We start from the raw sequence: 24,644 nt of genomic DNA on the forward strand, positions 1-24,644 counted from the left end.
AGAGCAGGGGGTTGGGGTGCAGGAAGGGGGCTCAGGGCAGGGGTGCAGCATGCAGCAGGGGGCTCAGGGCAGGGGTGCACAGGGGTGCAGGGTGCAGCAGGGAGCTCAGGGCAGGGGGTTGGGGTGCACAGGGGTGCAGGGTGCAGCAGGGAGCTCAGGGCAGGGGGTTGGGGTGCACAGGGGTGCAGGGTGCAGCAGGGAGCTCAGGGCAGGGGGTTGGGGTGCAGGAGGGGTGCAGGTAGGGGGCTTAGGGCAGGGAATTGGGGGGCGGGGGGCAGGAGGGGTTCGGGCTCCAGGGTGGCAGCGGCGCGCACCGGGGCCAGGGCAGGCTCCCTGCCTGCCTGCCCTGTCCCCACTACACTCCAAGAAGCGCTGCGGGCCCTGGGGACAGGGCCAGCTCCAGGCACCAGCAAAGGAAGCAGGTGCTTGGGGCGGCCAATGGGAAGGGGCGGCACATCCGGCTCTTCAGCAGTGGGTCCCTCAGTCGCTCTCTTCCTCTTCCTCCTGCCGCGGAAGTGCTGCCAACGAGGAACAGAGGGAGCGAAGGACCCGCCGCCGAATTGCCATCGAAGAATGAAGTGGCGCGATTGAGCTGCCGCCGAAGTGCTGCCGATCGGCTTGATCTTTTTTTTTTCCCCCGCTTTGCCGCTTGGGGCGGCAAAAAAGCTGGAGTCAGCCCTGCCCGGGGGAGGGGGCGGAGGGCTCCATGTGCGCTCCCTTGCTGCGCCTGCAGGAACCTCCCATTGGCCGCGGTTCCCCGTTCCCGGCCAATGGGAGCTGCGGGGGGCAGTGCCTGGAGGCAAGGGCAATGCACAGAGCCCTCTGCCCCCCTGCCCGGGGACCGCAGGGACGTGGTGCCGGCTGCTTCTGAGAGCGGCGTGGGGCCCGCAGCCCACCCGTTTTACACCCTCACCCTGGCACGTGTGACGGAAGAAAGGGCAAGGGAGGCGCGGGAGTGTTCAGCCAGACTCCGCTAGCTCATGTTCTACCACTCAGGCGGCACCGGGCGGAGCCTCCCATGAGCGGGAATCTGCAGAGAACACACCAAGGAGAACCCAGAGGTCGTGGCTCCATGCCCTGCTGTAACCACTAGACCCTTCTTCCCTCCTAATTCCCATGAGACCATCTTGTTAGCAGAACACTCCTGCCCCAGCCCCAGCCAGACGCAGTGAATGGGAACATCTGGAACGTGGGCCTCGTGCCTCCCAGGCCGACAGGGGGCGTTTTCAGGCTATTCCAGAAGGCTGAGTGTTAGAAATCCCAGTACTCCAGGGTGCCACGGGTTAACGGGGGCCAATGACAGCACCGCTAGGGGGAGCCCCACTTTTCAGCCCCATTGCTCAGGTGTGGGGGTCCTGGTGGCCCACCCCCCATGCAGAGACCTACACTGACCGGGGGGGGGGGGGGGGGGCAGAACACACAGCACTTGTTCCTTGCGTTGCTCGTGTCCGGGGGGGGGCAGCCCAGCTCTCCCGAACTCATTTCTTTCGGGGGTGGAGGCAGTTAGCCCTGGCAGGGCGAGAGGAACGCTCGGGCCCAAGGGGTCACGCACAGGGGCTGTTCACTGTCCAATGCTGGTTTATTGTGGAAAGGAAATAGAGACAACAGGAGCTACAAATCCAAACCTGGTGAGAGCAAGAAAGATTGTGTCAAAGTATAAAATCAGTGCCTCCGAAGCCACGGGCCGGCAGCCTGCGGCTCGCTGGGGCTGGAACCAACGCTACAGCACTCCGTGAACTAGACTGTGAGAGTGCTCCGTACAAAACGTGTGCGGCGCCGCTGTACAAACGCACCACGAAGAGACCAGTCCCAGCAGGGGATTTTACGTCAGCCACCCTCGCTGGCGAGCACAGAGCTCCCTGCAGTTGTATCTCCCAGGGCAGGCAGGAGGCTCTCAGAGCAGAACCACCGCTGGCCCCGTGGTTAATACAAGTTCAGCCTAGAGCTGCACTCTTGAAGCTGGAGGGTCAGAGCTTAAGGGGGTTCCCCAGAGCATTCACAGGTGGGGTTGAATGTCACCTGCTTTCCCCCAGCCAGTGGGCAGGATTGCATCTAGCTGGGCTCTGCTGCTCCGGCACCCGAGCAAGGGCTGATCTTCGGCTGGTGAGATGGGGCTGGCTGATGCTTCTCGGGCCCTGAGGGGGGGAAGAACAGAGGGACGAGAGGCCTAGCACGTGGGGTTGAACAGCCACGGCTAGATGCACCGGGGCAGAGAGAAATAAGCGAGAGGGTGACAATCCCATCCAGGGGATGAGCTATTGCAAACCACGAGCCACCCACCAGAGGGATGCCCCGTCCAGCCGGCTGGATCCCAGGGAGCAGCATGTTCCTTATTGCGGCTGAAAGGCGAGAATGTTTCTAGCTGAAGCTCTTCCACTTCCACTCCACCTGCCTCCTGAAGTTCTGATTGTAGAGCCCGGCGCCTCAGCAACCCCACGGCAGGCTGAGAGGATGGAGCCTGAGGCCCTAGGGGCAGCAGAAGTCTGCCACAGCCCCCCCCCAGTCATTAATAGAGAGGGACAGGCCTCCAAGTTCCAGCATGCCATCCTCCGCAGTAGGCCAAAGGGGCTTTTGCTGAGCTCACATGGGAGTTGGCACACTGGGACCGGGCCCCTGAGGGCACCCCTCTATGGGCGTGAAGCTGGGGTAGCCCTCGGCCGCCTGAGAAGCTGCCAATGCTGCCCTTGGGTGGAGGTGCGGGGCTCAACACAAGGCTCCTTGGAGCCTCATGCTGCAGCAGGACAAAAAAAAAACCGTGTCCCACCTGCGCAGGGAGGGGACATGCAGCGGGCCGGTGTCTCTGCAGAGAACAGGAGATGAGAAGGGTGCCATCAGCACGCCCTGTTTGAGCCCCGCGTGAGCAATGGGGAGCAGCGGGATGCTGTCCAGGGCCCAGGCACGGGGCGGCTAGAGACCATTACAGATTAATCAGCCCCCCACCGCTGCCCCCGGCAGATGGACTGAGGGGCCAGAAACCAGCTCCCCCGTCCCGCTCGCAGGCTGTTTCATGGGGAGAGCTGTCCGCACAACAGGTGCATAGACCCATCAATGGGCTGTGCTGGGTCCTGGGGTGAGGTGCTTTGCTGAAGTGATTTTATTGCTGAGGGCAGGAGGTCACAAGGGGCTGGGCACACAGCCCACACCAGGTGCCCTCTGGGGGCAGAGGGCACAGGGCACCGTGGCGTGGCGCACCATATGGGGCACAGGAGTTCAGATTACTGTAGTTGAACCCACAGTGCCACGTGGACACATCCTGGTTTACAACGAGCTTCTATCCATGCGGTTTGGAGCGGACCCACACTCAGACTGGCACCGAAGTGTGAACTCAGCGTCCGTCAGCACCTTTGGCTGGTTCAGTGCAAGGCTGTGTGGGGCCGCACTGAATTCAGGGTTCGGTTAACCCTGCTGGAAGAAAAGATAGGAATGACAGCCAATGGCCTTGCTCCAGCGCACGGCTGGGCTCAGTCCAGCGCTTCCTTTAGTGAATCCAAGCCAGCGAGTGGGATATAAGCCAGTTGTAAACCACCATGAACGGGCGTGCCTGGGGACCTACTCGGCTTTCCATCGTGTTTGAAACGCACGTTAGTTAAACCAGGACAGCTTGTGTGCAGCCCAGCCTAGCAGGGGACTGCTGGGCTACAACTCTGTGTCAAGAGAACCGTTCTCACCTCATTGCCGCCATTTGCCTTAGTGTCAGGCAAGCATGGGGACGTCCCCTTGCCCCCCAGTGCTGTATGCATGGTACGCCGTGCTCTGAGGCCTCCCATAGGCTTTTCACTCCTTCCTAGAAACCACACACAGACCCCAGACAAACAGCCGCCCTGGGAGGGACCCTCCAGCTGACCCAGCGCAGCCCAGCATGTCTTGCGCAACATTCAACGCCACCATGTCCAACGGAGATGCAGCCCTCTGCGACTACACGTCCCAGCATGCAACGCTCTATGGGTTGACCCAAGCAGGGACTGGCAAATTGCATGCTGGGAGCCGTAGATGCTCCAGGACACATCTCTGTACTGACAATGAAGGTCATTGCATTCTGCTTCCATTTGTGCAGCCCTCTGGCTCCAAGCCTGCTGCCCATGCAGCCCTCGATGGAGCACTTGGAGCCCGGCCTCTTTGATTGGTGTCTGGGTCTGGAACACGGAGTCGTCCCTGGAAGATAAACCAGCTCCCAGAACCCGTCCTGCTGCAGCGTTCCAGAGGCAGCCCCATGGGACATTAGCGCCATCCATCAATGCCAGGGAGGGGACGTGCCCCACAAACATCTTCTCTTGCCAGCGCCTCACATCAGCCTACAGCATCGCTTCTTCTCAGCAGGGGTCTCCTCGGCCGGGGCCGTCAGCTTCAGAAGAGGCGGATCGCCACTGGCTGCCGTGTAGTACACGGAGTTCTGCTCCGAGTCCGAGCGGGGGTGATCACTGCCGCGCAGGGTCTCAGCGAGGCCAGGCGAGAGGGGGCCCTCGCCCTCGGTGGGAGGGTAGTCCTCTGGGTGGTGTCGCTGGAGCTTGGCAGCTGCCCGCTGGCGTTTGAGGTCCGCTAGCGTGTGGTGGGACTTCTCCTTGCACAGGTCGGCCGACAGCTCCTCTTGGGTGGCCAGCTGGTAGGAGACGCTGCGGTCCAGCCGCTTGGAGTAGAGGTGTTTGGGGGGGCCGGCGGCAGAAGAGCCCGCAGTTCCATTTCTCTGGGTCAGCCCCGGATTCTGATGCTTGTCTCCCACCAAGGCCCCTGGACCTGCCACTTCTGCCTCAGCGTCCTGCTGGGGAGAAGAACAGTACTCAGTACCCAGTACTCAGCCCTGGGGCTGGACACCTGGAGCCATGCAGGAATCCAGGGGGGGTTCCCATTAGCACATTGGCGCTGCTGGGGACTCACGGGGAGCTGAGAAGGAAGTGCTAATGGCTGCCAGGGGAGCAGGACCAGGGACGTGCCCTGGTGGTTTAGGCCAGCAATACTTGGTTCCAACCACATGGCGCACCCAAGAGCCTTGTGCGGGGCTCTCGGAGCCGGCTGCTGCCAGGTGGAGGCAGGAGCCCTGAGCGTCCCGTTCAGGGGTGGGGGTGGCAGCGAGGGGGGAACCCACCTCTCCTCTCCCTGGCGCTGAGAAGAGGGGCAGGAGACAGACACGCTCAGCGCCAGGCGGGACCTCGCACCGCGGCGTGCCGAGGGGCTGCAGGGAATGTGGGGGTGCCACGGCTGTCCCCTACTCACGGGGAGGTGCTGCTGGAGCTCAGCGTCCGTTTGCTTGTCCTCGTCCTCAAGCTCGGCCTCGTTCTCCCGGTGCGCCACCTGCTGCCAGACGATGGCCTCTTTCTCGTGCTCCTTGCGGTAGAGGTTGGTGCGCTCCGTCACGCTGACCCGCCGCACCACCTTCCTGGGGACAGCGGAAAGCAGGATCAGCATGGCTGGGAAACGGGAGTGCTTCCCGCCAGGAGCGAGCCAGTGCCGGCGCAGGTAAATGCCAGGGACTGACCTCGCCACAGCTGCTGTTTGGTTGGGGGCAAACACCTGCGGGACATTCATTTCCAGCTGGTGCTGAAAAGCAGGACGGACGGCGCCCAGACACGTCCTGCCACTGGCCTGATCACGTCTCTTTCCGTGGTTACGGAGAAGGTGATGGGCAGAGATTCAGAAGGTGTGGTTTTGCTGGAGCCCGCTCAGCTGGCGGGGGAGGGTGGCGCCTAGGTGACCCATGAACAGCAGCCCCAATGGCAGTAGGGCGCCACCCTGTGTTCAGTTTGGGCACAAAGCCGGGTGGGTGGGGGGAGACATCAGAGCCTAGCTGAGGCTAAGGTGCGAAGGGTCTGGAGCTCGGACAACGGGACTCCTCAGCTGAGTTCCCCAGATCTGCCTGCCCCTGGGAAGGAGGGTCCTGCTCTGGGGTGGCCTCTGGCCCCTGCGAAGGAGGCCAGCTATCCGTAGCGGTCCCCCCCGGCCTTACCCTCGGCTGCCAGCACTGGAGGTGCGTCGCTGCAGCAGCGACTTGTGCTTGTCATGAGACTTCATGATGGCATCATGCTTGTGCTTCAGCTCCAGCAGCTTGGCCCGGACCTCCTCGTCACCACACACATCTGCGAGGGACACACGGGGGTGAACAGCCACCTGGCTCCAGAGCAGAGCCAGCCCCAGGCATGCACTCTGCGGCCCTCCTTCCCACCAGCTCTGCAATCCCGCCACAGCAAGGATCATCCACTCCCTGCCCACTGGGATCTCCTCTGGCGCCACCCCCTTCTCAGGCATTCCCGCCTCTCCAGCTCCCCCGTTACCTCCACTCCCCGCGCCCAGCCTCGTCTGGTCTCTCACCTGCCCCCAATCCTCTTCACACCCCACCTCTTCTCCCCAGCCCAAGAGCATAACCATGCCAACAAAGGGAACCAAATCAGAACTAAGCCCCATCCTTCCAGCGTCCCCCACGCCCAGTCAGCCTCAAACTCCCTGTTGTATCCCCCTTTCCCCACCGCCTGCCTCCTACACCCTGTGCTTGGATTCGCCTGTTCAGGCTACCAGGCTAGGAAGTGTCGGATGATCGCTCATACACTGGCTGCACGTAACGGGTCATTTGCATTGTTTGTGGACCGTAATCCCATGCTTGGGACTCCGGCTCCCTGGCACTGGAGGTCAGGCGAGAGGGCAGGTGGGCTCTGTGCTGCTGAGTCCCCGGAGGATGGAGGTCCCAGCAGGACTGGGAAAAGATGGGCATTTTCACTCTGCCCCGCGGGTCTGGAGAAGCAGGCGTGGAGGTGGTGGCTGGGAAGGGCCTGTGCTGATCCCCGAATGGAAAGCGCGGCTTTGCTGTCAAAAATCATACGAGGTGGGGAGAGGAGGGGAACTAGGGCCTTTGAGGGGTTTAAGGACGAGGTGGGACTGGCAGTCAGGGTGACTGCAGGGTCCTCAGAACGCACTGCTGGGTTGGGGAGGAGCCTGCCACACGAAACACGACAAGGCACCTCGGAGGATTTGCAGAGACTGAAAGTCCGGACTTCCCCCATCACCTCCCCTCTCCATCCATCTCCACCAGCCTCTGCCTCCCCCTTGCCTTGCACCCCTTTTCATCTTGGCCCCTTCCAGCCTCCTCCATTCCCTGCTCTCCTAATGGCTTGACTCACCCAAGGGCGTCTCGTCCAGCACAGACTTCCCGTTGAGATCAGCTCCATGGGCCACCAGCAGCTCCACCAGATGGATCTGACGGCAACAAGGGAAGTTGCCTTTAGCGAAGCAGGAAGAATCTAACGCACAAACCTGCTCCACACCCAAGCTGAGGGGAAAATGCCCCTCTGACCCCATCGCCCCCCAGCTGGGAACCGCGCATGCCAGAAGCGGAGGCGCTGCAGCCTCTGCAGATTAGCACCCTCCTGCGTCCTGGGCCTGTCGGCTTCCATTGCCATAACGACCTGGGGGGGAGTTCACAAGTGGTCCCCGCATGCCCTGTGCCTGGCAGGGGGGAGATTCCTAGCAGCCCCTGCTCACCCTCTCCCCCATCCACAGCACGTTCCGATTCCTGACTGCTGACACTGCAGTGCTGCGGCTGGAGGCGGCCACCCATACTGTAGAGCAGGCTTTCACCTGAGCTCCCTCCAGCCCACTGAGGCCCCAGGGCCCTTCGGGAGGAGTTGGGGTGGCCCTGTGTCCAGCACCCCGCTCTCAGTAGCCTGGCCCCCCACATTACTACGGAAAGCACTCTGGCAGGCCAGACAGCAAGTGAACGCAGCCCATGACCAGTGCTGAGGGTGTCGTGCCACTAGGAGGCGCTGTACTCCACCACTGGGAAAATGTTCCAGGGCCGGAAATTCCCAACAGGAGCACCCTCAGCCCGTGGGCTAGATGTGCATTCTCACCTGCCTACAAGCACTCACCTGCCCCCAGCAGGCGGCGGCATGGAGAGGCTCCCACCCATCGTTGTCCTTCGCGCTCATGCTGGCCTTGTGTTCCAGCAGCAGCTCGGCAGCTTCCAGGTAGCCGTTTGCTGAGGCAATGTGGAGCTGCAAAGCAGAAGTCGCCGGCGCTAGAACCCTGGGCCGGGCCCTAACGCCAGGGCTGCGCTCTCCCGCAAAGCTTGGCTGGGAGGGCTAACCCAGCAAACCTGCTCAGAGCAGATGCCATGGACACCTGCAAAGAGGCCGTTTGCTGGGACAGCTCATACCAATCCCGAGTGAAATAAACGATCCGAGTGCCTTGGCCAGGATCGCTGCAGGGACACTAGGGTGTATGCCAGTAGAGCAGTGTTACAGAAAGTAAAATAACCCCCCTCGCCCCCCCACGGGTGTTAGTCTACGCTCAAAGTTTCTAGTGTGAACTTGGGCTCAGATGGAGACCAGTCAGTTCCATTAGGGCCTGTCCCATTTGCTCAGCGGTCTCCAGAGACAGAAGGGTACGGCTGGGATCACCAGGCCAAGGAATGGCGACATCAAATGACAAGGTAGAGGAGACACAGCTAGCGAGCGGCTGGCCATTATTCCCAGGCCACACCCAAGCAGTTCTGCAGCAGGAGCCAAGGTGCTGTGCAAGGAGGGGGTTCCGCTGTGAACTGGGTCCTACAGAGGCAGCCCATGCCGGGCGTGGAGTATCCGGGCAGACAGAGCTGGACTGCGCGTTCACTGCGTAGCCAGCGCAGGGAATGTGGTCACAGCACCCAGGGCTGCTGAGGAGAGGGACTGCTGCATTTTGTACTAGCTGGAGCTTTCTCAGGGCAGGCAGCTGCTTCTGGTCGCAGACATGGGAATCACTGTGACCAGGCCGGAGCCTGACGGGAGAAGGGAAGATGTTCTGGCCAGACCCAGGTGGAAGTGGGAGGTTCTTGCTGCCATGGCTATCTTGACTTCCAACAGCTCTGAGGGATCCCGAGGGACCCCACGGCCGAGGCCCAAGTCTGAGCACTCCGATATATGAGCACGTGGACTGGGACTCTGCAGGTAGTGGCCCCAGATGGCTCTCGGTGGGCTCGGACCGAGCAATTTCAGCGCATGTTCGCTCACTGCACTGCCGTTAGGTGGGATGGGAGGAGAACCCAGCGCTCAGCAATGGCAACGCAGCATTGTCTGCGGACAGGAGATGGTTCTCCACCAGAGCCATGAGCGCTGTCTGTGTCTGCTGTCCTAGGCCCCGGGACAGCAGCAGCTGCTGGGGGATGTGGAGATTGGGCTTTGCTAGCTTTCAGTTTGGCTTGCTTAGAGGCACAGGTGATGGCCCTGACCGCTGGCAGTGCTTCCATGGCTACTTGTGTGAACAGGCAGAGTCCTTGGAAGGAAACCCTAGTGGTCCCGGCCCTGCTCTGGGTGGCCTACGCGGCGTCCCACATGCAGAGGAGCTCGAGAACAATGGGTCAGTTCTCGTCTCTCCCCAGCCATGGCCGGATTGAGTATGTTCACCACTGCTTCGTCCCCCAAGAGATGGGGCTTGTGCTGCTTCCCTAAGACCAGCCCCCGACCAGCCCCCAGTTCCCCTGCAGCCCTGGTCTCCTGCGCCTCACTTCTCGGGCAGAGCTCTCCCTAGCTGTCGGCATTATTAACTGGGAACTTACCAGAGTGGCACTATGGTCAAGTGGAGTGTTCAGATCGGCACCTGCCTGAAGCAGCTTTCGGATATCTTCCACCATGCTGTGCTCCGTGGCGGCTCGGGCCTCCTCAATCTTCTCCTGAGTTATTCCTACCCAGAGAGTAAGTGCCATGAGGGCAGCCATGGCAGATGGTGACTGGGGGCTGGCCTGTACCCCAGCAGCAAGGCTGGAAGGCGTTTGCTTATTGGACTCCATGCCAAGGACCATGTCAGTTTCTTACAATTGGCACTAGTCTAGGCAGGAAGACGCACACACATCCCTTGCCCAGAAGCAGCCATCTGTCCTTGGCGCCCTCTTCTCCTCTGCACCTTACCCGAGTGACCTACTCCACTTCCAGGGCTTTGCTTCCATCTCGCTGCTGACAAAATCCACCCTTTCCCCTGGGTCTCTCCCCTCTGCTGAGTCTCCCAGCTGTACCTGTCTCTCCGACAACCGTTCCTGGACCTCCCACCATCAATCTCCCCCAGGCCCTTCAACATCCACCTTCCACATCAGGGGCCAGCTCCTCCCTCCTCCCTTCAGGGCTCGGGCCAACATTCCCCTGCTCCCTCATCTCCCTCCCCTAGCCTGCTTGCCCAGTTTGACTTTCTTTCACCCTTAGCCATTGCCTATGCTACCCTTGCTCTGTGGGACGCCCTTCCTGTCCCTGTATGCCAGACAACCTGACTTCTGCTCCTTCAAACCCCTCCTCCGAATCCATTTCTTCCACCAGCTCCGCCCTTGCCCCTCATTCCCGCATCAGCTTGACGGATTTTGTATATAAACAAATGGATGTGTTTGGTGCAGATAAGTCTCCTCGCTTCAAAGTATGCGAGCTTCCCCTCGCGCCCACTCCCTTGCCAGCTAGCATTTCTCCCTGCGTCTTGGCGGGGTTTATTGAACCTAGACCTCTTCGTGGGGAAGATCACGTCTGTCTGTCTGTCGAGTGCCATGCGCACCCATGGCACTGTATAAATAACAACAGGAGCAAGAACTCAATGGTCTCTCTGCAAGAGGCTCATTGCCCACCAGCAAATCTCAGTGGTTAGGAGGAAGGAGGCTGCTAAGAGGGTTCCCTACAGCCCTTTCCCAGCGCAGCCTGGAGCCATCAAACAGGGGAGGAGTCAAAATCTGGATCTTAAGAAGTGATGCTCCTTCATTCTAGGATGTGTCTCTGTCGGGAGAGCGCTAGAAACAGAAGCTGCACAAGGAGAGAACCCAACGCAGATCTCACTGGAAGGTAAATGGGGCATTCTGGGTTGGACACTGCTGCCAAGGTGCTTGCTGCACCATGGAGGGGGCTTGCAATGCCTGAGCAGAATAGGAGAGCCGAGAGGGGTACGCACCCAGCGGTGAGTGAATAACCATGAAACATCCACGGTGACAACAGGGAAAGGGGAGGAGACACCAGCCTGGGACTGGGGAGACTCACCCTGATCTGCCATGGCCGTCTCAATGTAGTCCAGTGTCACATCGTCCTCGCAGAGGTCATACGGCATGTTCCCGTCTGTGTTAACTGCCAGGAGATTGGCACCACTGGGCAGGGGAAGGAGAAGAAATAAACAGTGAGGAAACAAGGCAGGTGGCTACCTCTCTGCTGTGCCCACAGTAATGCCACGCACAGCACCCGTGTGCCGCTGGGCAGCTAGTGTAACAGATACAATGAGCTATTTTCATTAAAGAGCCACCAACGGCTTCTGGAAAACATTCTCCATGGGCACGATTCTGCCTGTCTTGTAGATTGGGTTTCTTGTCCCGCCTCCTCTATCAGCAAGGGACGGCTACATGAAACAGGATCCCCGCTCCTCACAGGCCCGGCTGCTGCTTCTTCAGGGCCCTGCCCTCCTCTCCGGCACCACCCCATGTGACGGGACTGCTGGACTCCCCTGGGGAAGGAGCAGCTCTATTCCCCTGTTTCCACACTGATTAGGGTGACCAGACAGCAAATGTGAAAAATCGGGACAGGTGGTGGGGGTAATAGGAGCCTATATAAGAAAAAGACCCCAAAATCGGGACTGTCCCTATAAAATCGGGGCATCTGGTCACCCTAACACGGATGTCCCTGGGAGAAGGATGAGGAGGGGGCTGTGGAAATGAATCTGCTCCCGAGAAGGTTTTCAAAGAGGCTTTGGGGGCGGGGGGGGGGGGTGCACAGAAATCCAGCCAGTGGGAGGTGCAGGTCTGGTGTCTGATGAGATGCTAAAGAAGCCCATGTTACCCCTGTTCTTTCAGGAGCCTGCCCGTCCCCATTTACCTCCCCCCGTTTTTCCCACCCAGGCTCACTCCTCCTGGCTACGCTTTGTGCTCCCCAGGCGGCCCCAGATTTATGCACCCACTGTTCTCCTAACCCTACTTCCAGCTTTAAAACCCAGACTCAGCTGAGGTGCTGCCTAGCGACCAGGACGCCATGAGGACTGCAGGCCAGGGCAGGCAGCCTCGAGGTGCTGGGGGATCAGCAGGCAGGTCCATGCTCGTCCGCAGTTGGCATTCGAATCCCAGCCCCTCCTGGGCAGGGAGTGATGCGGGAAGGCCTTTCATAACTGGGTCATGCTGTGCAGCAAGAGGAGCAGCAGAGCATTTACTGATGCAAACTGCCTCGTCCGGCCGCAGCCGGGCCAAGGCCTCGCTGACAGGAGATTCCTGCAGGCAGCCCAGACGGAGGCAGATTGGGTTACTTGGTCAACGATACACCCCCATTAAACATTTACAGCCCCACAAGCCGGGTTCCAAACACCTACAGTGGAGTCTGACAAGGTGACTTCAATTTGAGGGGAGGGGAAAGAAGCAGGCTGAAAAAGGGGAGGCGAGCTCCCAAGGGTTAATACTCCGGCTTGCCACCTCTGGGGGTTCAAACCTGGCTTGATTCACAGGAAAGGGAGAGGCCTGGGCTAGGTACAGGACCTCTAGGGGGCATTCAGTGGAGCTCAGCGACTGCATAAGGAAGTATGAGGACTGGACAGCAGGGGGTGCTCCAGAGTCAGGACCGGGGGCGGGGGAGTGGAACTGCGGTGGGTGGACAGGTATGCAGTAGTGTTGTAGCCGTGTTGGCCGAGGTGGGCGAGATAATATCTTTGATTGGACCAACTTCTCCTGGGGAGAGAGATGCTTTCAAGCTGCCCAGAGCTCTCCTTCAGGTCAAGGGGGAGAGACTGGGCCAGAAGCAGTCAGAGCCTCTCCGGGTGCAGGAATCATGCCAGGCTGGGCTCATTTTGTTAGACTCCCCTGTGCCAGGTTCACTTCCCTTGACTCAAAGCTCGGTCGGGGGGCGCAATCCCAGTGCCAAGGAGGATCTAAGCAGTTCTGGGTGCCCTCACGCCCAGGCACCTTTCCTGCCCAAGGCTGCAGGGTTACTGCCCCAATCAAGTCCCAGGACTCTCTGAACGCCAGAACAGTCTCCTTCTGGGAGTACATGACTCTGTTATGGGGCACCTGGCAAGTGGCTTCAGGAGCCCTAACTCTCCCCCTCCTTCCCCACCTCAGGCTGGTCTGTTTGCAGACCCTTTCCCCTAGGGGGAGAAGGCCACACCCCCGATCACACCCCCCTGCATGGCATGCACAGGAACCCACGTACTGTTTAATCAGCAGCTCCACCAGGTGCAGGTGCCCGCAGGTGGCAGCGGCGTGCAGCGGCGTCCAGAGCTCACTGTCGCAGGCATTGACCTCCGCGCCGGCCTCCAGCAGCAGCGCGACCACGTCCCCGAAGTCGTCGATGCAGCACTAACATGAGAGGAAGCAGAACACAGGCGGTTACTGGGGCTGGGGCCCGGGAGTTCACACCACTGACAGGCCTAGAGGAACAGGCCCTGTTGTTGCAGGAATGGTCCAGCCAAGACAGAGCAAGCTGCTGCCCCCGCACTGCAGACCTCCATCAATTACCCTTAAACCTGCTCCAGAGGGAGCCCCTCTGGAGGGGGTGGGAGTTCGGGCTCCATGGCTCAGCCAGTCCTTGGCTACTTCGTGAGAATGGCTTTTGTGAGGTGGATCTCAGCCACTAGGACCAGGACCGAAAGCCCAACTCACTTGGCTAGAGCACAGGACAGGCAGCCAGGACTCCTGGCTTCTAGTCTCAGCCTGGCTACGGGACTTGCTGGGTAACTATGGGCAAGTCCCTTCCTCCTCTGTGCAATGAGCTAACTCTAGTGACCAGACTCACAAAGGACTTGTGAGGATAAATTCATTGATGTCTGTAAAGGGCTTTGAGATCTCTGGAGCGAAGGCTACAGCATTTCCTGCAGAGCACTAGAGAGCAGACAGGTAGAAATGGTTCTGGACCACTACCAAGGTGCTGATTTTTTAACCCCCCACAGGGAACCATCTGTGTTTGTCCCTGGGCCTGATGGAGGTGGGGCCCAATAGGTCTCTGTCTCTGATGTCCATGAACCAGCACCCTGCAGAGCGCAGTTTCCTTTTGAAGGGGTCTTGGTTCAGATTTCTAAGCGGCCCTTTAAGATGGGACTTGCTTACCGCCAGCGAACCAAGGCAAGGGCAACAGCATCCTATGCTGACCGCCAGGAGAGGATGCCGGCCCGCCCGTTACTGAGGGAGGGAACCTGCATGTCAGGAAGGGGCAGTACACAGTGTTGTTGTGGTGTGTTGGTCCCAGATGTTGGTCCGGGGTAGGGGCAGGGAACTTCTACCCACCAACTCTCTGTCCCCACTGACAGCTCAGCCCCTGGGGGGCTCCTGGTCACTGCAAACACCCACCAGAAGGGGTCTTGGGAAAGGAGGTGGGAGCAAGCCAGACCCGTTAGATGGGTGTGAAGGGGACACTGCTCTGAGAGGTTCTTAGAGCAGATGGGTGGAGTCATACTGCGAATTCCTGCCTGATGATGGACTGACAGGCTCCTAAGGGAGCTGAGGCCAACAATACACCTAACCCCTCTTCAGGACCATCTGCAGCCCATGTCACCGCTCGGAGTTCCTAGCATCGGCAGACAGAAAGTCCTGGCCTGCAGGAGGGTGGAGAGAGGGAGAAGGCATTATGTTCTCCCAAGAGTTCAGTGCATGCTGGGGATTGGTGGCTTGGCATCAGGACATTCTCCAGATCACAGAGGGTGAGGGAGTGGTGTCAGAGAAAGGAAAGAAGCGGGGGATAGGGAGCAGAGCGGAAGAGCGGGCCCTGGAGGGAACCTGGAAGAGCTGGGATCACTGTGGGCCTGATCCTCTACCCACTGAAGTCAGTGGCAAAAGCTCCTTTGCGCCAAGTCAGGGGGTTGGAGCCACTTGAAATGGGAGGTTTGGTCTTTTTGGACCCTAGGAGGCCAAATTCCAAGGGCTTAAGAACCTTGGTGCTGAAGCCCATCAAGCAGATGAGCAGGGAGTGATCTGAAAACCAAAGCACTGACTGGAATTCGCAGGAGCCCAAACCCACTGCACAGATAAAGGGGATGGGGCTCCGTTGCTGTGCACGTGTGGCGTTAACTGCAGTCTCTGCACACAGCATAGTGCTCCACACCAGGCGAGACGCCCAGGCACCGACTGGCACAACGCGACTCACCGCACGGAACGGGCAGGCTTCACTGCTGAACTAGTCACATGGGCGTTAATATTAACGCCCCAGTCAGACACCAAAGTTTGAGACAGAAAGAAATGAGACCCCAGTCAGACCTAAGGGCATGTCTACACTAGCGAGCTCACAGCGGCACAGCTGTAGGAGTGCTCACGTAGCCGCTCTGTGCGATGGGGCGACACAATAAGACCACCTCCACAAGCGGCTGTAGCTATGATGAGGAGAAGCTCTCCCGCTGACAGCGCGGTCCACACCGGCGCCTCTGGTGGTGTAACGTGTCGCTCCGGAGGATTTTTTTTACACCACTGAGCGACACAAGTGATACCGACAAAAGTGGTAGTGTAGACAAGCACTGCGACTGGCTATTATTCACCAGGTGTTTACACTGCAAAGCCCGTCGCCTTGTATCCCGCACATGAGGGGGAAAGCAAAGGAAAAGCCCAGGGGAGAAAGAGCTAGTGTGAAATATACTCATTTGCTATTATCATGCACAGCTGAGGCAGCAGACATTGCATGGGGGTTAGCAGTGTAATGTGGGTGTTTGACTCTGACATTCACTCAGCGATTCCAAGGCCAGAAGGGACCATTGTGATCCTCCTGTCTGATCTCCTGTGTAACACAGGCCGGAGACCTGCCCCCAAGTCATTCCTAGAGCAGAGCTGTTAGGAAAACAGCCCGTCTGGATTTTAAAATGCTCAGTGATGGAGAATCCACCATGCCCCTTGGTAACCTCTTCCAATAGTGAATTACTCTCGCTGTTAAAAATTGACACCTGATTTCCCATCTGAATTTGTCTCACTTCAACTTCCAGCCACTGGATCGTGTTAGACCTTCCTCTGCTAGACTGAAGAGCGCATTATAAAATACTTGTTCCCCACGTAGGTACTTATAGACTGATCAAGTCACCCCTTCACCTTCTCGCTGTTAAGATCAATAGACCAAGCTCTTTCATTCCATTGCCAGAAAGCAGGTCTTGAAATCCTTGAATCATTTGCATGGCTCTTCTCTGAGCCCCCTCCAACCCATCACCACCCTTCGGGGCTGGGACTGGGAGGAGAGAACACTGCTTCACTCAGCCCTCATCGGGTTGCCCCTGGCCTGAAGTCACGAAGGTGGATTGGATGATCTTGTATCTTGCTTGCAGAGCCATTAACAGGTCCTGATGTCAGTCTATCAAGAGTCATGATGCAACAACACTGGCTGGAGGGTGTCAGAACATCATGACACACAAGCCTGTCTAAACGCATTTTAAAAAGTGGCAACCCTGCCAAGAGATGGTTGCTGGGGGTATTTAATTACATTGCTACTAGATTGCTGGGCCATTTACAATCCTCTAATTCCTTTGGGGGGGGGTGCTTTCCCTAATCCAGGTGTCTGCTGTTTTCATTTGGGTATGTCAATACCCATGCTTGTCTCAGCACAGAGATTGCTGGCTCAGGGTTTGTAAACACTGGTCACTCAGCCTCTCTCTGCTGCCAGGAGCATCATGCAGCGTTCACAAGGATTTTAGCAGCTAATCAAAGCAAACACACTCAGGCTACATCAGACTATCCACACCTAGGAACTGCCATGCCAAATGAGACAAGTGAATCACTGAGTCTGGGACAGTGGCCAACACCAGCTGCTGCAGAGGAAGACGAAAATTTGCAGTGGACAATTACACAATAACCTGCCCATCAGGGAAGTTTCTTCCTTACCCCAGTGGCTGGCTCTTGCCCTGAGGAAGGGGAGTTTATAGCCCTGCAATGGTTTTCATCCTATCTATTCTAATTGTGGATGTTCTCACTGCTCATTTAACTGTCCAACCCTAATGCAAACCCTTTGCTTTAATGCTAGCTAGAGGTAGTACATACCGAGTAAAATCAGCACCTGTTTTAAATTTGTCACTTTACATTTTGATTACCTGTCCCTTGTTCTTGTATTATGAGAAGCAGCACTTCTGTTTTCCTGCTGCCTTTCTCGACAGCATGTGGTATTTTGTATACCTGTTTTACCCTCTCTTATTCACCCCTTCCTACAGAACTCTTTCCAGGTCTCTATTTCTGTCATCTGTATCTGAACCTCCTCTCTATTTCTGCCATGTCCTTCTTGGGATAGAGACCTGCACTGACCGTAGGGAGGGCCAGTGAGCGTGTCCTACCCGTGATTTATAGAACAGCCCCAGCGTATTCTCAGCATTGTTCTCCATCCCTTTCCTTACACATCCTAACTGCTTGTTTGCTTTCTTGACTGCTGTTGCACACTGAGGAACGGTTTTTATTGGCCCCTCCACAGTGATGCCTGGCTCTTTTTCCAGCGTAGTTACAGATCCTCGGCTCAAGCTGGAGCATTTCAAAGCAGAGCCTCCACCAGCTCCTTCTACTTATTACAAGTGAGGGTGGCTGCGGCTAGCTCCGGCTCACTGAAATGCTGCCACTGGACTCCGAGTTCAGTTGCCAGTGGAAGCCTCGACCAAGCGAGTCTGTGGAAGAGTTTCACTAAACCTGAGCGTAACGAAAAAGTGCACAAGCCAGCAACGGGCAAGGACGGGGAAAGGCGAGAAGTCAGATGATGAGAGGGGGCCGGAGTCTGTTTCCTCAGAGCAGAGGTCTGAATAGAGAAGGAATGGAGAGAATTCCCAGAAGAGAAGCAAGGAGACTCCGCTGTGTCTCAGCCCATTAACTGCTCTGAGCCAGCCATCAGCCCCTCGGAAGTGCCTGCTGCGGTCACAGTTATTGCTCATTAGCTCTCTCTTTGTTGCCCCAAGGACACTCTAGGTGTGAATGCCCCGTTGCATTTTACTGCTTGGTTATGTACTTAGCTCTATAGTTACAAGCATGATACTATGGGGGGGGCGGGGGTGAGTCAAGGCTGCTAGGTATGCCATCAGTGACTGGACTGGAACGGTGAAGATTTTTGTGGCTATAGGAGGTACCAATGATTACGGTTTGTGGCAGATATACCATATACATGATTAGCAATTATGAGTTTCAGTTGCTTTGGTTCATTCCATGTTAATTCGTAATGGATCCAAACCAGCTATTCACCAGATCACCTGTAACCTTTAGACCAAAGTTTGCTGGGGAAGGACCAGCTTGTGACTAAAGTACAGAACTAGGAGTCAGGACTCCTGGGTTCTATTCCCAACTCTATCACGAATATGCAGTGAATAAAGTCACTTCACCTCAGTGTCAAAGTTGTAAAATGCATTTGTTTTGGCAGACAGGTATAGATAAAAGCACCGATGGTGGGCTTGGGGCTATAAAGGAATTCCTGGCTCCGAACAGTAGAACTTCCCTGGATCACAGCGGGGTCATGAAGATATGAGAGAGAGAGAGAGAGAGAGAGAGAGAGAGAGAGAGAAATCACTTTGAGAAGCCCTGGATGGTGCTGGAGAAGAGCCAGACATTTTAACATCATCACTGAGAGAGACTGTAAATGCTCTGAAGTGCAGGAACCATTGTGAGTGATAAACTCAGGCCCTAATTTCTACGATATGTTCGTTGGGAAAGAAAAATCTACCTTCTTTTCAAGCTGCTCTCATGTCTGTGGTTGCTAAAGCACCACCTTCTGGCTTCCAGTTGACACTCGGTCCCTCTCTCACTAGTGTTTCCAGCCCAAGACATGAGAAAACTCTGGCCCACCGTCTGCCTTTTCTTCCAAGTCTCGAGAGCCCAGCTCTAGGCCATCAGAAGCAGTTACAGCTGCAGTGAGCGATGTCGTCGCCTGTGGCACCAGCATCTCTTATTTCAAGGATCCAAGGGGTTGGGGCTTTGGGGGATAAGAAAATAGGAATGATCCCTCTGGAACCACCAGGTGGTGCCTCCAGAGTCACGACTAGAACCTGCAGCTTCAACTCAGTTTAAAGCCGTCCTGACCAAGAAAAATACTGATCCTGTTTCTCGGCCCTTCCCTCCTGCAAAGCTGATGTCTGATAGTTGGTGCAGCTACTCCACACAGTAAGGGATTGGGGAGCAGTGTCCCGGACTCAGGTGAGGAGGGACACATTTAGCTAGAAGGTGGAGACAGAGGAAGAAGGGGGGTCAGGACAGATTTCTGCCTCAGTTACTAGCACAGGACTGGCTAGGCACTGCCTTGGTGATGTCACAGCCTCCCAACCCAATGCGGCTGGAGGAAGTGAAGGTAAGTTAGGAGCCCGGAGAGCACCTGGGGGATGCAAGACGAGTACTGAACAGGAGAAGTGCGGGGACTGGACACTGAAAAGTGAGCGTGGCAGAAGAACGGACTGCGGGGAAGGCTCGGTAGCTGAAAAGGGCTCTTGCCGACGGGGAACTGGGAAGGCTGCTTACCTGGTGCAATGCAGTGAGGCCATCTTCATTGTACAAATTGGGGCTGATGCCACGCTGAAGGAACTGGCGAACTGTAAAAACAAAGAGCTTTTAGACAGGGGTCTCCACACACTCACCTGAAGCTACAAGGGTCACTGGGGCAGGGGGATGCAGAGGGATTGCTGGTAGGTGTAATCAAGGCAGAGAGAGGACACAGCCAAACATTTTCAGAGGCACAAATGGAAGTCAGGTGCCTAACTCTCCTTGACTTTCAGTGGGAGTTATGTGCCTAGCTGCCATGTGCATTTGAAAATCCCCCCTCAGTCCTGAAGAGCACAGGGGCAAGAACCTCCCCTTGTAACGGAAACGTGTCTTGCACTGCACACACAGCTCTTATGTCTGCTTCAGGGCAACCTAGAAACAGAACTCACCCCTAAAAGACTGGGTGGTCCCCTGCATGCCAGCAGGTGCCCTGGACTGAAAGAGAATTGAGTTCTGATGGCCTGACCTCAAGAAAGAGAGAGCAGAGACTGAAGAACTGCAGAGAAAGAAATCGAGGGTGATTAGGGGTCAAGGGGGGGGGAATTTAAATGTAATGAGAGAATGCAAAGAGGAGTGTTACTTGGGTTAGAAAGAAGAAAGGAAAGAGGGGGGCTTGATTGAGGTATTCAGCTTTTGCAAGGACATCATCAAATTGGCCAGTCCCTCTTCCTTCTCACAGCCGTCTACTAGCAAGAGAACACAGAGACACCTTAATATTAAAGGACAGGACGTTGAAAAGGAAACTAAAGGAATGAAAGGAAATGGAAAGGCTTCGATTTTTATCAGTAAAAGTTGATTTCACTGAACACACACAAGTCGTCAAATATTTCCAACGATAATAACTGAAATTTACAGAGAGGCAAATTAAGAAAAACGCTACTTGAGAACTTGCTGGGGTTTGGTGGAAGGCTATTTAATTTGTATATTTTGACATGTGATGTTGGACAATTTGAGTTTTAACAGTTATAAAGCTTTAACTTTTTGAATCTCAATCTCTGTTGTCATGAAATAATTGTCTGAGCTCTCCAATAAACGTCCCACAAATTTAAATCAATACAAATAAAAAATGCTTAAAACCCATCATTTTGTGCAACAGTGAAAATTTAAATGGATAAAAATAGAAAAATTGCTTAAAAGTAAATATCAATACGATCTGTCAAAATTATCAACATTAAGACTGGAACTCTGCCCTATGCAGTGTGATGTTAACCTGTGGAATTCACTGCCACAGGCACTTCGATCCAGGTACCGTGGCTTGATTTTAAAATGGGCTGTAGATTGTATCTGCTCCTTCTCGAGTGAAGGGTGATTTAAGGGGAAGCTTCGTATGCTGGGACCCGCACACTCACAAGCCACATCACTGTGTAGAAGACCCAGAGCAGCCAGATATGGGAGTATTTCCATAAGCCTTGTTCGACAGCCTTTTATAGGACCAGGAGTTGGAGATCTAAAATGTCGATCCCTGGAGTACTACGGGGTGTTGTTGTCTTGGCCCCAGGAGATTAGAGAAACAATGGGTGAGGTTGTCTCTCTCACCAAGTGAAGTTGGTCCAATAAAACATATCACCCGTCCTCTCCCTTGTCTCTCTCATCACTGGGGTGTTAGGGACATGGCAGGTTTTCTTTGCACAGATCGTGCTAGACCCTCTACTGCTGCCTCTTTTGTCTAGCCAGGAATGTTGGAGCACTGGGAGATACAATCTGTGCTACAACTAATAACGGAGACACAGGAGCTGATAGTAAATGGTTAAAGCTACAGTATGGGCAGGACCTCGGCTGTGTGCCTGTAATTGAGTGAAGATGCTGGACTGCCCAAGGCTTTCACCAGTTACAGGGACACAGGTAAGCGCCAATCTACAGTACAGTTTTTGACCATTTTTAGCTGAGTCAGGGGACAGCCATGTTGTAAGTAGACCCCCGCCCTGGTTATGGTTTTAAGATAGACTATGCCTTAGTCACCAAACTGAGTGGGGTGGAGATAGGGTGAGGTCAGGTTTTAAAAGTAAAGGTCAGTGATGGGCAGAGGAAGGTAAAACCAACAGTTAAAGACAAGATCTATTTCCCAAGGAGACTGAATTACCACCAATCTCAGACCCAGAGTGGGCAAAAAAGGAAAATACAGTGTGTCAAAGAGCCCAAGTTAGACTTACTTAACTGATTAGGCTCCAGCCCCCCCAGCAGAGAAGGAAATCAGCACGTCTGTTGCTCTGCAGTTCACCTTTGGAAGCATTTCACACTAGCCTCGACAAAACACTAGATGTCATCAGAGTAAGGAAGAGTCTTGCACTGGTCCCTGTAGCAAGGATCAGATGATCCAAAAATCTTTTCCCATCTCTGAATGTTTATCATTCTAAATCCCCAGGTAAAGCGGTAAAACAAACCCAAGGAGATTATAAGGCTGTGGTCACAGTTAAGCGAAAGCCAGATTAACTGAGAGGGCTCTGAGATCTCTCACTGACTGCCCCGCATTAGGAATACATCCGCTTTTGCTCATGTGACAGAATCCACCGTGGGTGGCATGGAGATGAGCCTTGGTCAAGGACTGTGAAGCAGGTAATCCTCTCACCTTATCAGAGCCCCTCCACTTGAGAGCTGCCTCAGCAAACTAGAGAATGACGGACTCCAGACGGAATTTCTTTGCATTGCTTATTTTGGAAACACCACTAGTTCCTGGAGAGTGTGAAAGAACTGGTTCAACTGGTCAGTGCCCAAGAGGAAGTCTGCATCTGTGCAGGCTGCTTCTCCCCCCACAGCCAGCAGGAGATGCTATCCTTGGACTAAGACCAAGAGAAACCAATAACAATGTGTATCAAAGGGTTCAGACAAGGTTCTTCTCTATCTTGCCCACAAGCAATCTGTTCCCAGGAGTCCACAGCTAGGTGTGCCCTCTGCTAGCAGTAGCACAGCATAGGAGGTTTTCATGGCCTTTGTTTTACATTCTTCTTCAAGAGTCAGACGAATGATGATTTGGAAAGAAGTCCCCAGCCCTGTCCTCCTCTTCTCTGCCTTCAGCCTCCCCGAGCTCCAGCTCTTCAGATCTCCCAGGATGCTTCTGCCCACTCTCCTGAGACACAAAGAAATGGGATTCCTGCCCCTCAGGCTCAAAGCAATGCCACTGGGCTCAGATCTCATTTAAAAAGCAAAGCAAAGCAGATCTAGGTCCAGGCGCTGGAAGACCTGGTTCAATTCCCAGTTCAGCCACAGACTTCCTGAGTGACATTAAGCAAGTCCCTTATGCCACCCTGTGCCTCAGCTTCCTGTCCTCAAAACAGGGATAGCAGTCCCTGGCCTCCCAGAGGGGCTGTGAAGATCAAATCCATTAGTGATCGGGAGGCACTCGGACACTAGGGTGTCGGGGGCCAGATAAAGCCCCTAAACAGAATAGAATTCTGCTTGTTTTCAAGCTCTTGGTGGCCTTCCCCCAGCACATCCTGCATCCTGACTCATTCTTTGTTCTCCTCTCCTCATTCATGTATCATCTCTGCCCTGTCACATGATACGCCTCTAATCAGACAAGAGCCTTTTCCACTGCAGCTCCTAGTGCCTGGAACTCTCTGTCCAATTCCTTAAAAGGTCAAACTATTTTTATACAAATATGCAAATATCTAGACATTTCCAGAGGTGCTTTAAGCAAAGCTAAGGAATACAATAAAAAAACCATCTCTTTTTCTCCCTTGCCCAGATCTCTTCATCTCTCTCTGCCACTCAACTCTGCAGAGGGTGTGGAGATCATGCACTGATGCCATCCAAAATAAAAGTTATTGTATCATGTGATTTCTTTCCCTGGGAAACAAACGGCTCAAAAGCAACTACTGGTTTTATTAGGGAGGTTCCTTCACCAAGTTTTCCAGCTGGGTTAAAAAAGGCACAAGATCAAGTGGATTATCAAGGTCACACGCTGAGTCAATGGCTCAGCCAGAATTACCAAAGAACCAAGGAGCCATTTGGATCTAAGGTCTTTATTCAAACCATTGGGCCTACCTGCTCCTAGGAGTGGTTACAATAGGTACTTCAGCCTGCATACAGCGTGGCGCAGAACCAGACCTGTCAGTCCCTGGCAAGCAGGGCAATGCCCTGCCCTCTGACATTCCCTCCAGTTGAGAGAGCTTCCAAAGCCAGGAGAATTCAATTCTACTGTCCTGAACGACAGACCTTCAGGAAAAAGCACAACGATTTCTCTTATTGCAGAGAATGGAGAATTCCCCCTATGAGACAAACCTGAATCTTTGTTTGTCGGTTTCTCTCTCTACTTTGGTTGATCCATTTGTCCCAGGGTGGGCCTGATCTGTGGACCTTATTACTCACAGAAAGGAAGTTTTCAGGTCAGTACAGATGAATTGTCCTATCCTTCCTTGTGTAAGGTCCACAAATCCCTTACACTGGGATCTTCACAGCAGTTTGCCTCCGGGGCTGAAAGCAGGATCATCCTTTAAATATGAACATCCCAAAGCAAGTATATTACATGTCCTCCATATTCCCCGGGGCATTAAGGTGTGGAGAAGATTTCTGCTCCCCACTCCCAGCCCTCCAAAAAAGGCATCGGATAAAGACTGGATGACCCATATATAGCATTATGGTGAATGCATGTTTTGATGACCACCTAACTGATCTCAATACAGGAGACAAGACTTCTCTACCCAAAGACTGTCAGTGCTCCAAAATACAGTGCACTGTATTTTGATGCTTAACAGAAGAAAGAAAAATGTCTGAAATTACTCTGGGAATCAATGCCTTGACAGTTCAGAACTACGCGTCTGAATTAGAAGCACAATACTGGGTCTCATCAAAGAAAGCTCCCAACTTCAAAAACTTCTGATTGGAGACAGTAGCTGTCAGGAGGTCTACTCGAATAATAAACCAAGACAACTCCTGCAGGGGTTCAACCTGGGTAATGCTATAAGGAGCGGTATGAGGTTCCACGGTCGTGCTTTATGGTCCTGTGGGTCATTACCCTCATGGAATATTTAACGTCGGGATTCATACAAAACTTCCTTTTCTTGAACATTATACTCCTGAGACTTGACTTTTGGGCTTGGCACTCCTATACCCACACGGAAGCCCTCCTGGAGGAACTCATGGCTAAGCTTCATTTGAGCTACATGCTAGTTAAGCTATGCACTTTGCACAGCCAGCAGAATAAGTTCTACTTGTCAACTTCTTTGAGGGTCCATGAGCGTTTTAAATCACTTCGTCCAAGTACCCACTTTGAATCTGTCTCCTCCTGGATGGAGAACTGGTTTTGGTAATAGCAAACAATGAGCTAGAAACAGCCGAAGGCCCACAGACCAGAGAGCCA

The 24,644-nt window shown here is 55.0% G+C and overlaps 1 protein-coding gene across 6 annotated transcripts in view; it reads right to left on the reverse strand.

Annotated features, from left to right (window-relative positions):
• Nucleotides 1–1,560: 1,560 nt before the first annotated feature.
• The window catches only part of PPP1R16A (protein phosphatase 1 regulatory subunit 16A), a 69,396-nt gene continuing 46,312 nt past the window's right edge, over nt 1,561–24,644 (reverse strand). For 2 of the 6 annotated variants that reach the window (XM_065586401.1, XM_042861310.2), the window contains exons 3-11: nt 19,328–19,398; nt 13,101–13,246; nt 10,962–11,065; nt 9,515–9,639; nt 7,851–7,976; nt 7,104–7,179; nt 5,939–6,068; nt 5,209–5,371; nt 1,561–4,756 (exon numbers count right to left, since the gene is read on the reverse strand). In XM_065586401.1, coding sequence (XP_065442473.1) covers nt 4,283–4,756; nt 5,209–5,371; nt 5,939–6,068; nt 7,104–7,179; nt 7,851–7,976; nt 9,515–9,639; nt 10,962–11,065; nt 13,101–13,246; nt 19,328–19,398 — 1,415 coding nt within the window. In that variant the 3' untranslated portion in view covers nt 1,561–4,282. The remainder of the gene's footprint in view (nt 4,757–5,208; nt 5,372–5,938; nt 6,069–7,103; nt 7,180–7,850; nt 7,977–9,514; nt 9,640–10,961; nt 11,066–13,100; nt 13,247–19,327; nt 19,399–24,644) is intronic. The other 4 variants (XM_065586405.1, XM_065586403.1, XM_065586402.1 and 1 more) reach the window with 3 other exon arrangements.

The sequence above is a fragment of the Chrysemys picta genome, chromosome 2, assembly GCF_011386835.1.
Source record: "Chrysemys picta bellii isolate R12L10 chromosome 2, ASM1138683v2, whole genome shotgun sequence".
NCBI classification, from domain to species: Eukaryota; Metazoa; Chordata; order Testudines; family Emydidae; genus Chrysemys; species Chrysemys picta.